We start from the raw sequence: 16,055 nt of genomic DNA on the forward strand, positions 1-16,055 counted from the left end.
CTAATAATTCTGCACACAGTGTAATAATTTCAATGCAAATCGAATTTCCTTGCTTAATTATGCAAGATTTGCCAAATTCAAATCTCAGCAAAATCTATCATCTCTATTCACCATGTTTGTAATTTTTTTTCTTTCTTCTGAAGCATAGTGAAGAAACTTTAGATACTTTAGGCATACACTATACTCTTCTATATTCTACAATTTCTAATCTTTATTCCACCATCATGAGTAGAACACCATTATGATTCTTTGACACCAAACCTAATAGTGTTTTTCAGCGCTTTCTTTACCTCTACATTCCTAAGGCAATAGATGATTGGATTAAAAAGTGGAGTCAAAACTGAATAAAGAATAGATACATATTTGTTGTTATCGTAAGGACCAATTTTGTTTGGTGTACCATAAATGAAAAATGTTGTTGAAAAAAAAATTGCCACAATTGCGAGATGTGAAGCACAAGTAGAGTAGCCTTTTGTCTCTCCACTTGATAGTTTTAAAATTGACCAAATAATGCACAAGTAGGTAAAGATGATTAAGCCAAGAGGGACTAGAGTGACTATCATGCCGAGAATGAAATCTACAAATTGTGCTAGTGAAACATTTGAACATGCTAAATTCAAAATTGGAGAAATATCGCAGAAAAAGTGGTTAATAACATTAGGACCACAGAAGGACAGTCTGAAAATGAAAACAGCTTTGACCATAGCTATGGAAAACCCAAGAAACCAGGAGCCAACTGCCAAGCGTAAGCAAAAAGTATTACTCATTATGTCTGTATAACGCAAAGGGATACATATTGCCACATATCTATCAAAAGCCATAACAGCTAAAAGAAAGCATTCAGTGCAGGCAAGGGATATAAAAATGTATAACTGAGCCATACAGGCAAAGAAGTAGATCTCTTTGTTTTGAGTTAGAAAGTTATTCAGGAGATTAGGTACCGTCACCGTAACATACCAAATTTCCAAAAGCGATAGACTGCCCAAAAGATAATACATTGGTTTGTGTAGGGTTATATTAATTTTTATAGTAATGATGATGACCACATTTTCAGTAAGAGTTAAAATGTATATTATAAGGAAGACAGTGAAAAGAACAAATTGTATCTGAGGAGGAGTTGGGAATCCAATAAGGATAAACACAGAAATGTTGTTACCCTGGTGAACATCCATATTCGTAAGGACCTGTTTTTTTGCTAAATGCATTGAAAGGCATGAAATTATACTGACACTGGCCAGCAGAGAACTGTTCAGTCCTGGAAAATATGAATAGATTATATTATATTTAGGCATTAAAGAAGTATAATAAAGTGTAACATTATAAAATTAATAGCATTTATTGGTAAAGCTCTGAAACAGAAGAAATCATTCCAAAAATTATATATATATATATATATATATATCTTTAAGAATAATAAAAGTATGTAATATAGTAATAAAAAGTTGATTACCAGCTTTGTTCAAGTGCACAGACATATATGGGAAATTTTAAAGGTGCCATGGAGAGAATGTACAGTTCATCTGACCACAAAATCTGGTGTAGATACACCATTTGGAATCAAATTACTCTTAATGCCCACCATGGCAATTATTGGAATTAAATTATACATTGTTATTAATATTTAACCTATATAATTTCATGAAAATATTCTTAAACCTCAGTGTGCCATGCATTATGCCCTGTTTATATTGTAGCAATTACCCAATTCACATATGAGTTGTGGTGTATAATTTAGATGCTAATTTAAAATAACCATATACTAATTCTAACTGCTCTTACTACTGTTTCTTCTATCATTGGTACCTTGGCATGAAATAAGGCAAAACCGGTTTAGGAGCCGTGCTTTCTGCAAAGCTCTTATAACTCATGTCTTATTTTCTAAGGGAATTGGGTCCTTCTGAGATGTGTATGAGAAAGTCCTATGGGTTGAAAACAATACCTAGATTTTTTTTTGTGATCACTTCAATAGTATTTTAACCACTTTATAACCACCAATGAGCCTGTTTTATGACAGTTAATAGGGGGATTTAATCCTAAATTCTGCTTTTTTACAGGATTTAGGATTAAGTAAATAGCACCCTCCACAAAGGGGGAAAATGAAGCAGGTATCACCTGTATATGATAATTGAGATCCTGCTGTATAGGACACAATCAGCTTCAGCAAATATTTAACGCACTAGATGTCGGTGTCAATCATGACAGCGATATCTTGCTAGTTAACAAAGGGAGAGGGCTCAGTCTGATAATGGGGGCATAATTTAAGATGATACAATCCAAGTTATGCATCGACGTCTTAAATCCTTCTGCAATCCAAATCATGAGTCATTTGTCAGTTGCATGCATGCTATTCATCCACACATATCAGCGATGACCACGAATCTATGTAGGAAATATGACTGGTTTAATTACGGAGGTTCAGATACATTTAAAGAAATCAGTTGGCTAGGAGCCGGGAATACGTAACACTTCTCCTATTGGGTAAACGTCAAAAAGAGCTTTCTCTGAGATATATATGCATATGTGTTTCATCATTTTATATTATGAAAAGTCAGCGTTAATCACTTATGACCAGAAAGTCCCGTATCTGAGTACAGCTCAAATGTCATTTTGAGTCCTGTTTTTGGATATCTTCATATAATTCTTAATACTCATAACAGTCTATATCTATATCCATAACATTTCCCCCTTTGGAAATAGCCAAAAATCTTTCCTTACTTCTGTTGAGTCTATCGATCTGTCTTAATGCCAATGGTTACCTCACTTGCCTACGAGATAACCCATCCCTTGTGGATGAACCTCCATACCCAACAGACTATGCATAGGAAGTCAGATCCTGTCTGTATCTCCTTGACTGTCCTCATGGCTATGTTACATGCTGAAACACGTAATTCGGGGGGGGGGAGGTGGTGGTATTCCTTTCATCAGTTCATATTCATCAGTGTTGGTTACACTCAGAGCTTCATATTCCTCAGTCCTCAGGTGGTGATGGTGAGACATCATCAAAGGCGGTATGCATCATCATCTGGCCCATAAGCTTGGATACCATCTTCTTGACACAAAGTATCAGGTAGAAGAGGAGAGACAGCCATCTCCCAGGTCTGACATCTTTTTGTAGTGGAATGCGTGGATCTATGTGGGTCTCCCTTCCACATTTACAGCAGTGCTGATCATCAGAAAACCTTGGAAGGTCACATCATATCTGGTTCCAGGACTGGTAGACAGACATCTCCTGATTTGGATCTGGAGTGGAGGAGCAAACTCAAGAACGTATGTTAATCAAATCTTTAATTAATTAATTAATTAATTAAACAACAAGTTTAGTTAAAGTATCTGGGGGTACTTCAAAACAGGATTTCATAGGGTCTCAACTTAGTGGTCCCTGCTTGGGTGTGTCTGACACTGAACAACGCAAGAAGAAGACTCTCATGCCCTTGTTTGCTACACTGCACCAACCTCTAAACCCTCCAATTATTCTGTTGACGGTATGGGGTGTGTAGGGGGTGTGAAAGTTTTGTCCCCAAGGCCTGCCATAACTCTTTGGCTGGCAATGAATGCAGGTCCCTGACAACTTTCTATGGTCTCCGGGAGCCCACAGATGCACACTATCTCAGTCCTCTTCTTCTGAGACTTGCTTTTGTAGGGTCAAGACTATGTTTTCCCAAGACTTTCCACCTTTCCTTTGTTCTTCACATTGGAGTCACTTAAGGAGCACAGATTGGCTGTTTTTGTGGTAAGTGGTCGCATTGCTGCTCTTTGGCTGTTCTGTCAGCGAGGGCATTTCTTACTGCTTCCCTTGATTCCTGCAATGTAGGCCTCAACCCTGCTCACTGTGACTCTGTCTGGCAATAGCAAAGCTTCCATCAAATCTTCTATGGCCTCATGACAGAATGCAGTTCCATTGGCGGTGATCAAGTCTCTAGTCTGCCATCTTGCAGGCTTCAGTGAGAGCACATACCTCTGCTTCTTTTGCTGACAGGGAAGCGGGTAGCAGCTGCTCTATCAGCACAGCATCTTCTGCTACCACCACCATACCCATGTGGAACTGTTCTTCTTGATCTGCATATCTTGATCCATCTGCAAAGGGGTTAAGTCAGGAACTTCCAAGGGTCTATCCATCACTGTATTGAATCCAGAGGTTTACTGCCTCGGGAGAGCAAGGCAATCATGTAGAGCTATGCTAGAGTTGACTACCTCTTCTACCAAGGTGTCAGAGGTGGGACACTTGGTTCTTCGAGCCAAAAACTGCGTACATTCACAGGATTGTATAAATAAATGTCTAGATTCTATCTCATGGTCCATAACCATATCCATAACAAGTCTTTAACCCCATCAGGACCCCAATCATGTTAACAATTAATGCAGGTCAACATAGTAATGGGTTCAGAGTATAATTTCCTCTTTGACCCTGCAATAAGGGTCTAAGAGGCTATGTCAATGTAAAACTGACAGGGTTCATGCAATGCAGTACAGAAGAATTGTAGTGTTTGACACCAACAAATCAAAATGAAAAATATTCAGGAACCATAGTGTGAAAAAAGTCTAATATAAATAAAAATGTTCATTAAGATTTGTAAAATTTGCACTTAGCAAACTGGACCAGTGGCAAGATCATGTCCAATCTGTTGACCCAGAGGTCCATGGGATTGGCGCTTAGGGTATCTGCTGGAGAAAGTACACAGTGCAGGTAAGACTGAACCTGCCTGTTTAGGTGGTGCATCAATGTTTGCCGATGTGCAACAGTTTGTTGTACTGGTAGAAACATCATCCAGTCTATTATGTCATATATTATGTAATTGCTTCAGCATTATTTATTTGTAAAATAGTTGATTTTGTGAAAAAATTGCACTCATGGAAGTGAATTCATTTTCATTTGATAATTTAAAAAACGTATCCCTTTTTGACAATCTTACCCTTTCTGCTCTGCTCAGTAGTGATGCGTGAGCAGTGAAATGCTTGACGGCTCAGTACTCAAATCGAGCAGGTCGGACGCTCTGACAGACTCCATTCGAGTAATGACTGAGTATAATGGAGGTCAAGGGGAAAGTCAAGCATTTTTCCAGATAGCCATTAGCAGGAAAATTGCTGAAATAGATGGAAATAGCACTTAAATGGAATTGGAACAGCATGGGGAAGATGTGTGGAAGCATCTCTGACTACAAGACCGCTGCTGGGAACAATGGTGCCAGAGCATTAGGCTGTGTGCACACGTTGAGTTTTTAGATGCGTTTTTCAGTGCAGATTTGTCTGTAAACCTGAAGGGAATCCTGATGCCAACAAAGTCATAGAAAATTCTGAAGTGTTATGCACAGAGTGCTTATTTGTGGATTGTAGATTTGAAGAAAATACTCCATTTTCATGGACTGACAATAAAATAGACAAAACCAAAGATAATAAGGATTTTACAGGAGAAAATATTAGGAACATCCTTTCCTGTATAATGACTTGTATATAAGGAAACATTTGAAAGAGAAAAACAAAGTCTTCTCCACCCCTTGATAGCCAGGCTATCTCTCATCGTATTTCCACATTGCTTGTGACTACAGTAGATGACATCGTAGGGGGGAAATAAAACTACGACCACTGGTAGTCACTGGTAAATGTAATTTTAACATAGTACCACCTTATCTTGGCATGTGGTGTGTGACATGGTCAGTCAGATCCTATTTAATTTACGGAAGATGGACTCTGAAACATGCAAGGTCTATGTGGACAATGCAAGAACTGCAAAAAATTAGAAGAGGGACTCCGATACATTCTGCATTAGGTATAAAAAAGGGACCCATACAAATTCTGTTAACCCCTTCACCCCTGGCGATTTTCCATTTTTCATTTTTGTCTTTTGCTCCCATTCTTCTGAGAGCCATAACACTTTTATTTTTCCATAAATTTTGCCTTATGAGTAGAGTTGAGCGCGGTTCACGGTTCGTGGTTCTCCAGTTCGCGGTTCGAGTGATTTTGGGGGCTGTTCTAGATCGAACTAGAACTCGAGCTTTTTGCTAAAGCTCGATAGTTCTAGTTATGTTCGAGAACGGTTCTAGCAGCAAAAAGCCAAGCTAATTACTAGCTGGCTTTCCGCTGTAATAGTGTAAGTCACTCTGTGACTCACACTATTATGAAATTTCAGCGTATAGTGTGCGGGAACAGCGCATTCAGATCACTGCTGTATGGATAATGGCGATCACCATTTTTTTTTTTCCTTGTCTTCCTTCCCTAAGCACGCGCGTGTAGTGGGGCGGGCCAGCATGTCAGCCAATCCCAGACACACACACAGCTAAGTGGACTTTTAGCCAGAGAAGCAACGGCATGTGTGATAGGATGTCCATGTCACATGTCCCTGCATTATAAATACGGGCATCTGCTCGTCTGGACGCCATTATCTGCCTTCTGCGTCTGGGTGTCAGTCACCGCTGGCGTAGCTCCTGTCTCCGATACTGCTGTGTACACTCTACACACAGTGCTATACAGAAGAGGGATAGAAGTTTCTATTAGCCCTTGTAAGGGCTAATACCAGCAGGCTCAGAGCCATAGGTGACAGTCAGGTCCGTGAAAACAGATTTTAACAGCTACACAAGATAACAGCGTCTGTGTAGCTAAGGTCAGGGACTTCCTCGCTGCATTTCCCCATTAGGAGGGATAGAAAGTGAGGCTTCCTTTCCTCTACCCAGACCCACAACCCTGCCACTGTACCCTCCTGCCCTTTGCACACTCAAGCTCATTGTTACTAAGCCATTATACTAGCAAACACTGAGTAAATTTAGTGGCATCCTAAAAGTGGCTGTTGGACTTCCATTAGTGTCCCACTAGTGCAAATCTATTTGCAGCACCTCTGCATTGCACACTCAAACTCATTGTTACTAAGCCATTATACTAGCAAACACTGAGTAAATTTAGTGGCATCCTAAAAGTGGCTGTTGGACTTCCATTAGTGTCCCACTAGTGCAAATCTATTTGCAGAACCTCTGCATTGCACACTCAAACTCATTGTTACTAAGCCATTATACTAGCAAACTATGCTGCCAGTTTAAGGGCCGTAGTTGCATTGTCAGGGATAATTATTGTTGTTTATTCTGCTGTTAATAAAGCTAGACCACCGCTGCAATTTACACCACCTCTCAATTTTTACTACCACATTTTAAGTGCACAATCTTGTTGCAATCAAAATGAGTGGCAAAATGACAGATGCTGGTGGAAAGGGGAAGAGGCGTGTTGGAAAAGGAAAAAAAGGGTTTGTCCGTGGGGAAGGTGGCAAAGCTCCATTAACATCTGCTGAAGATAGACCATCTTCCAGCAAAAGTAAGATGTCTGCTACTTACCGTGGACAATCCGATGTGCTCCCTTTTTTTACGGACACGAACAACTGGAACAAAGGTAGATGATGGCCAAAAAAGGAAAATGCTTGAATGGATCTCAAGTGGTCCAACAAGTGCCCTCTCCGCCACCTCAACTACCGCATCTAAAAAAAACCAATCCTCTGAGTTGTCAGCCCAATCACACTTGCTTTCTCCCAGCTCTGAAGTCTCCATCCGTCCTGCACAGTATGGTGGAACTGAGATGGCTGAGTCTGCAGAGCTGTTCAGTCACACTATAGCCTGGGAATCAGAGGTCTGCTCCCAAGCTACAGTGAGTACAGACCAGGAAATGGTCTGCAGTGATGCCCAGAACCTTTGTGACTCTGAATCAGGCTGTGAGGACCAAGTTTCTGAGCATAATGTTGACTCTTTTTCACAAACTGTAACACCTGTTGTTATAGACAATGAGGAACATACTGATGACGATGAGACGCAGATACCAGATTGGGATGACAACTTAAATATTCTGTCATGGCAAAAAGAGGCTCGGTCTGAGGGTGAGGGGAGTGCAAACACAACAATTGATGAGGAAGTTCTAGATCCCACCTACTGTCAACCCACAGTCAGGCACTCAAGGAGGTCAACAGAGGCGGTGGAGGAGGATGCAACCGACGACAAAGTTACCTTGCGCCTTCCTGGACAGAGTCGGAGCAATGGTAGCACGTCTACAACTGCATCCTCAGCCACCACTCTGTCTCTGAGCACTAGTCGGGGTGGATCAGCAGGTCGCATGCCCTCTAAGCCTTGCCTAGCCTGGTCCTTTTTTGACATAGCAAAAGATCGCTCAAATTGTGATCTGCAAAATTTGTCGTGATTCTGTTAGTAGAGGGCAAAACCTCAGCAGTTTGACAACTTCTTTCATGAATCGTCACATGAATAAATATCATATGTCCCAGTGGGAAGCTCACCGTGCTGCAATGCGGCCTAGCGGAGCGAACCATCCACCGCCTGCCCCTTCCAGTGCATACGCGCGCTCTTCATCTTCTAGGACTGTGGGGACAGCTGTCACACCTAGTTTTCCACGCACAACTTCCACCACTGTAACCGCAACAGGCAATTTGCTTGGTAGGTCGTCAGTTGGTTTGGAAGGGGAAACAAGTGCGTGTGTACAGCTCTCTCAGACATCGATAGTACCAACGTTGGATAAAGGCAACATCATGTCTCCGCCTGCACTTTCCTCACAAAGCTGCATTTTTCCAGGGACACCCTACTCACCACCGTCTACACACAGCAACCAGATCTCTTTCCCTCAGATGTGGACAAATAAAAGGCCATTTCCTGCGACCCATGACAAAGCTAAGAGGTTGACTTTATCCCTCTGTAAGCTCTTGGCTACCGAAATGCTGCCTTTCCGCCTGGTGGATACACAGGATTTTAGAGACCTTATGTCTGTCGCTGTGCCCCAGTACCAGATGCCCAGTCGACACTACTTCTCTAAGAAAGGTGTGCCTGCGCTACACCAGCATGTTGCACACAACATCACCGCTTCGTTGAGAAACTCTGTGTGTCAACGGGTGCATTTCACCACCGATACTTGGACCAGTAAGCATGGACAGGGACGTTACATGTCCCTGACTGGGCACTGGGTAACTATGGTGATAAATGGTGAAGGGTCTGCTGCACAAGTCTTGCCGTCCCCACGACTTGTGTGTCAATCCTCTGTGTGTCCAAGTTCCGCCACTGCTTCTGCCTCCTCCACCTCGTCTGGGTCCTCCACCTCTGCCCCAAGCCTGCCTGGTCAGGCCACCAGCGTTGTAACTGCGCAGAAGGAATCACGCACCCCTCATTACTATGCTGGCAGCAGAGCGCAACGGCATCAGGCGGTCTTTAGCTTGAAATGTCTTGGAAATAAGAGTCACACAGCGGCTGAGTTGTGGGCAGCTCTGGAGACTGAGTTTAATAAATGGTTGTCTACACTCAACCTGCAGCCTGGTAACGCCGTGTGCGACAATGCTGCAAACCTGGGTGCGGCCCTTCGCCTGGGCAAGGTGACACACGTGCCTTGTATGGCTCCCGTGTTGAACCTTGTTGTCCAGCAATTTTTAACACACTATCCCGGCCTAGATGGCCTTCTGAACAGGGCACGAAAACTGTCTGCTCACTTCCGCCGTTCAACCACCACTGCTGAGCGACGTGCATCGCTACAGAAGTCTTTCGGCCTGCCGGTTCATCGCCTGAAATGCGATGTGCCGACACGCTGGAATTCGACTCTACACATGTTGCAGCGACTGTGGCAGCACCGTCGAGCCCTGGTGCAATACGTCATGACATATAGCCTGGGCCAACGAGATGCAGAGGTTGGCAGATCACCGTGATGGAGTGGTCTCAGATCAAGGACCTATGCACCCTTCTGCACAGTTTCGACATGGCGACGAATATGTTTAGCGCTGACAATGCCATTATCAGCATGACAATTCTAGTCATTTACATGCTGGAGCACACGCTAAACACTATTCGGAGTCAGGGGGTGGGACAACAGGAAGGGGAGGAACTACAGGATGATTCATATGCGCAAGACACAACAACATCACCAAGGTCCAGACGTTCATCATCACCAACGCGGCAGGCATGGGACCATGGGGGACAGGGATCAACAAGGGCGCATAATAGCAGGCGAAATTTTGAGGAAGGTGCAGGAGAACATGAAGAAATGGAGGACAAACTGTCCATGGACATGGAAGACTCAGCGGATGAGGGAGACCTTGGTCAAATTTCAGTTGAAAGAGGTTGGGGGGAGATGTCAGAGGAAGAAAGAACGGTTAGCACCTCTATGCCACAAACACAGCGTGGACTTGGTCCGCATTGCTGCGCAAGACACATGAGTGCCTTCTTGCTGCACTACCACCAACATGACCGTCGTATTGTCAAAATTAGAAGTGATGATGACTACTGGTTTGCCACACTATTAGATCCCCGGTACAAGTCCAAATTTTGTGACATAATTCCAGCCATAGAAAGGGACGCACGTATCCAGGAGTATCAGCAGAAGCTGTTACTCTATCTGAGCTCGGCTTTTCCACCAAACAACTGTGCAGGTGCAGGGAGTGAATCTCCCAGTTGTAACTTGACAAACATGGGACGGTCTCGTCATCTTCAACAGTCTACCCGTACCAGTAGCACCGTATCTGGTGCTGGTAACAGCAATTTTATTGAATCTTTTCATAATTTTTTTAGACCCTCCTTTACAAGGCCACCAGAGACAACAAGTCTGACACATAGTCAACGGCTGGAGAGGATGATACAGGAGTATCTACAAATGAACATCGATGCCATTACTTTGCAAATGGAGCCTTGCTCATTTTGGGCTTCAAATCTTGAAAAATGGCCAGAGCTCTCCACTTACGCCTTGGAGATATTGTCGTGTCCAGCTGCCAGCGTTGTCTCTGAACGTGTCTTCAGTGCTGCTGGGTGTGTGCTGACAGATAAGCGCACGCGTCTGTCCAGTGACAATGTGGACAGAATAACATTCATCAAAATAGACAAGTCATGGATCCACAAGGAATTTACTACCCCTATATCATCCTGGGGAGAGTAAATGCTTGTGGATTTGGAATGTGCTGATGCAAATGTACCTGTGAAGTGTACAACTGGGACACAACTGCTGCTACTGAAGGGGTGGGTGTCTGTGTGGCCCAATTTTGGGAAAAAAGTGAAACTCTGCTTGGAGTAACCCTTGCTTACAGTGTTTCTAAAAATGATCCAAGATGAACAGATCTGGGATCAGGAAAGACTTTGCCACCTACCCCGGTGCCATACTGTGGACGGTGAAGGATGGCGTATTTTTGAATGTGCTTGATGCAAATCTACCTGTGAAGTGTACAACTAGGGCACAAGTGCTGCCACTGAAATGGTGGGTGTGTGTGTGGCCCAATTTTTGGAAAAAAGGGAGACTCCGCTTGTCACCTTGCGGTGTTTTACATGATTTTAGAAGGGCGTGCCATGCCTATATCTGTGTCTCCTCCTCTTTTTCCTTGTCCAGCTCTTTTGTTTTCGCATGAGTATATGTCCTTGTCACTTTCCCATGTGTTTGTGTTGTGTTGTGAGTTGTTTGTCACCTTTTGGACACCTTTGAGGGTGTTTTCTAGGTGTTTTTATGTGTTTGTGATTGCCTCCCATTGTTTCCTATGCGGTTCGAGTGGTTCGCCGAACCGAACTCGAGCCGAACCGCGACCGGTTCGCTCATCTCTACTTATGAGGGCTTTTGTTTTTTGCAAGACGAGTTGTACTTTTAAATGAAACAATAAGTTTTACCATGTAGTGTACTGGAAAATGGCAAACAAATTTCAAGTGCGGAAAAATTGTAAAAAAAAAGTGCAATTGCACAATTCTTTTGGGGGTATTTTATTCACAATGTTCACTATATGGTAAAACTGATGTGTTAGTGTGATGCCTCAGGTTGTTATGAGTTCGTAGATAGCAAACATGTATAGGTTTACTTTTATCTAAGAAGTTAAAAAAATTTAGAAACTTGTACAAAAAAAGGTGCACTTTTTGCGCCATATTCCGTGACCTTTAGTATTCTTTTTTTTCGGGATACGGGTATCAATGATGGCTTATTATTTGTGTCTCGAGCTGGCGTTTTTAATGGTACCATATTTGTGCAGATGTATTGGTTTTATCACCTGTTATTGCATTTTGCTTAAAATTTGCAACGACCAAAAAATGTAATTTTGGCATGGAAATTTTTTCCACTACACCGTTTACTGATTAGATTAATTGATTTTATATTTTGATAGATCGGGCATTTCTGAAAGCTGCAATACCAAATGTGTATATTTTTAAATTTTTTAACCGTTTAATTTTCAATGGGGTGAATGAGGGGTGATTTGAACTGTAAGTTTTAAAAAAAAAAATGTAAACTTTTTTTTTCTTTATTTACTAGTCCCACTAGGGGACTATAAGGATCAGCAGTCTGATCACTGATTCATTTCTGTTGATCAGAGCTGCACAACTCTGATCAGCAGAAATGCATTCCTGTTAGACTGCTAAGCTCTGTCGGTAGTAAGAGGAACTACGTCATGATAGTGACAGGAGTCATCACATAACTAGTCGCCACCATGGTAATCATTGGCTCTCCATGATTGCGTCACGGAACCTCCGATGGTGGCGAGGAGAGGCTATTTCCCCCATGGCCATTTAAATTTTGACAGTGCCATCTAGGAGGTTAACAGGCTTGAGGGATCAAGGATCAACAATTATGTCTTAAGGGGGTTTTACACGCAACGACATCGCTAACGAGATGTCGTTGGGGTCACGGAATTCGTGAAGCACATCCGGCCTCGTTAGCGACGTTGTTGCGTGTGAAACGCAGGAACAACCGTTAACGATCAAAATTACACACCTTATCGTTGATCGTTTACACGTCGTTCAAATCCCAAATATCATTGCTGTTGCAGGACACAGGTTGTTTGTTGTTCCTGCAGCAGCACACATCGCAATGTGTGACTCCACACCGTACCTGCGTCCTCCGGCAATGAGGTGGGTGTGTCTTACTTTTGGCTGCTCTCCACCCCTCTGATTCTATTGGACAGCTGCCGTGTGATGTCGCTGTGACGCCAAACAAACCGCTGGCCACAGTGACATCACTAGGCAGGTAAGTACGTGTGACGAGTGTAAGCAATGTTGTGCGCCACGGGCAGCGATTTGTCCGTGACGCACAACCAACGCGGGCGGGTGCTTTCACCAGCGACATCGCTAGCGATGTCGCCGCGTGTAAAGCAGCCTTTAGCCGCACATGTCTGCTGTTCAAATCAGCAGATATGAACAGAGATCACCGCCAGATCCCCACAGCAGCCGGCAGTGATTACCTCTTCATGATTTCGGACATACCGGTACGTCCCCGGTCGTGAAGGGGTTAAAATTGTTAGGTAGTATGAGTCCTAGACTCATAAAGTCTATGCACTAAATGCAGGGGCTGTTAAAAATTACTGAACTACAATAAATCCTAGAAGACATAGAGTAGGGCCTCAGAAAACATTTTTTTCCATTTTGAAGAAGTGGGACTCCTAGATTGGGAAAACTTATGTACCAAATGCAAGGGCTGCCAAAATTTAGAAGCAAGGAAAGCAATGCACACTGCAAGACACGTAGAGGAGGGCGTCAGAAAACTTTTTTTTTCCATTTTGAAAGAGTGGGACTCCTAGACTAGTAAAGCCTATGCACTAAGTGTAAGGGCTAGAACGGGGCACTGCAATACACCCTAGAAGACATATAGAGGAGGGCATAAAACATTTTTTTTTCCCATTTTAAAGGAATGGGACTCCGAGAATGGAAAAGCCAGTGCACTAAGTGCAAGGGCTGCCCAAAATTAGAAGGAGTGACTGCAGTACACCCTGTAAGAAACATAAAGAAGAGCCTCAGAAAACATTTTTTTTTTCACATTTTTAAGTCATGGGACTGGGAAAGCTTATTGTATGCACTAAGTGCAAGGGCTGAAAAACATTTACTCATAGGTGATATGCATCTATATATGTAGGAGAATTGGAGAGGAAGACCTCATAGACATCCTTAAGACATTATAAAGGAGGGCATCATATACACCCTGGAAAAATTAAGAGTGAGGGCTGCACAATGACCCCGTTAGTATGGGGGGGAGGAAAATTAAAAGCAAAAACCATAAACTGTATACCTTTTTTGGGTGGGAAGTGGTGCATGAAAATTCTCCAGAGGAAAATGGATTTTTTGACTTGCTTTAGTTTCCAATGTTGTCATTTGGTGGGGTTAAAAAATGTGGGCCAATCCAGGCCTTATTTACTTTGATAAAAATGAACCTGTCAGAATTTTAAATTGACAATTATACCCTAACCGAACTAAACCGCACTCTGACAAAATGCTAGTGGAAGGGCAGGCCAGTACCTCCAAAGCTTATAAGCAGTAACTTAGCTACCTGGGGAGCAGAGGGTGTGGTCACCCCGGGCCCCATGCTCAGAGGGGGCCTACACGGAGCTACTGTTAACTATATCAGCATGTGGTAGTGACAGCGCACATTCAGTACATCAGAGTCTCAGGAGACATCATCACAAAGCGCGGGAACTGATATCTTGTGCCCACAATGACCTGCCCGCGTTGCAACCATCAAAACCTGCTGGATTAGAAGAGTATATGATTTATTTTTTTAATTCAGAATGGGGGGACATCTATACTAGGCTGGGATAATGCTGAGGGATGTATATACCAGGATGGGCCCAGGCTGAGGGAAGTATATACCAGGATGGAGTCAGGCTGGAAGAGATATATACCAGGATGGGGCCAGGCTGAGGAACATATGAACATATATACCAGGTTGCGGTAAGCATCTGGGGGTTCAAGGTGCTCACCAAACATCTAGATAAATTCCTTGAGGGTCTAGTTTCCAAAATGGGGTCATTTGTGGGGGAGGTCCACTGTTTAGGCACATTAGGGGCTCTCCAAATGCGACATGGCATCCACTAATGATTCCAGCTAATTTTGCAATCAAAGATTCAAATGGCGCTCCTTCCCTTCTGAGCCCTGCTGTGCACCCAAACAGTTGTTTTCCACTACATGTGAGGTATCGGCGTACTCAGGAAAAACTGTATGGTGCATTTTCTCTTGTTACCTTTTTTGATGGCTAAAATAACATTTTTGTGGGAAATAGTAACATTTCCATTTTTTTCCTTCCATATTGCTTTGGTTCCTCTGAAGCACTTAAAGGGTTAATAAACTTCTTGGATGTGGTTTTGAGCAGTTTTAGGGGTGCAGTTTTTAGAATGGTATCAGGTTTGGGTATTTTTTGTCACCTAGGCCTCTCAAAATCATTTCAAATGTGATGTCCCCCAAAAAAATGGCTTCTTAAATTATGTTGGAAAAATGAGAAATTGCTGATAAATTTTGAACCCTTCTACCTTCCTAACAAAATAAAAGTTATTTTCAAAATTTGCGTTGATGTAAAGTAGACATGCGGGAAATATTATTTATTAACTATTTTGTGTTACATAACATTTGGATTTAAGGGCATAGAAATTAAAAGTTTGAAAATTACAAAATTTTCAACATTTTCACCAACTTTCTAATATTTTCATAAACAAACAAAAAATATCGGTCTAAATCTACTTCACTATCATGTTGTACAATATATCATTAAAAAAACGATCTTAGAATCACTGGGATCCGTTGAAGAGTTCCAGAGTTATAAACTGTCAAAATGACACTTGTCAGAATTGCAAAAAATGGCCTGGTCATTAAGGTGAAAACGGGCTTGAGGGCGAAAGAGTTAAAGGAAATCTGTCATCTCAAAACTTGATTTAAACTAATTTTAAAGTACTATAGGTGACTAAACTGATATAAAACCTGCGGTATAGAATTCACTACTAGACTTTCTCTAGATAAAAAAATAAAGTTTCATTTCAAACCCAAATGAGAGATCCTTGGTGCACCAAGGCATGGCCAAGTGCTCACTGTACTATTCCACCCACTCAATTACATTACCATACACCTTCCTTTAGCTTGATTCATTCCCTATTGTGAGGCAGCGACCACCAATGTGGTAAATGGTCGCTATATGTCGAAGTGGAGAAGGTCCCTGCAATATTAAACTGAAGAGGTTGCTATGAGACTTGTAGCTCCACAAAGGCTTGTTTCTGCATATAAGGGTCAGGTTCCCTTTAATAATAAAGGGGAGGAAGTCCAGCTCACCTGCCATCAAAGTCCATGCTTTGCTCCAGAGTGCACGAGTCCTGCCGGTCAGTC

General features: G+C 42.5%; 1 protein-coding gene across 1 annotated transcript; it reads right to left on the reverse strand.

Moving 5' to 3' along the window:
- Positions 1–239: 239 nt before the first annotated feature.
- On the reverse strand, positions 240–1,172 carry LOC142247118 (olfactory receptor 6B9-like). Its single transcript, XM_075319946.1, has one exon. It carries the CDS (start codon positions 1,170–1,172, stop codon positions 240–242), a length of 933 nt encoding a protein of 310 aa, XP_075176061.1.
- Positions 1,173–16,055: the final 14,883 nt, after the last annotated feature.

Source organism: Anomaloglossus baeobatrachus, chromosome 1 (assembly GCF_048569485.1).
Source record: "Anomaloglossus baeobatrachus isolate aAnoBae1 chromosome 1, aAnoBae1.hap1, whole genome shotgun sequence".
Lineage (NCBI taxonomy): Eukaryota > Metazoa > Chordata > Amphibia > Anura > Aromobatidae > Anomaloglossus > Anomaloglossus baeobatrachus.

Coding starts and splice junctions, on each gene's coding strand:
- LOC142247118 (XM_075319946.1), bottom strand. CDS start 1,172: ATGGATGTTCACCAGGGTAACAACATTTCTGTGTTTATCCTTATTGGA.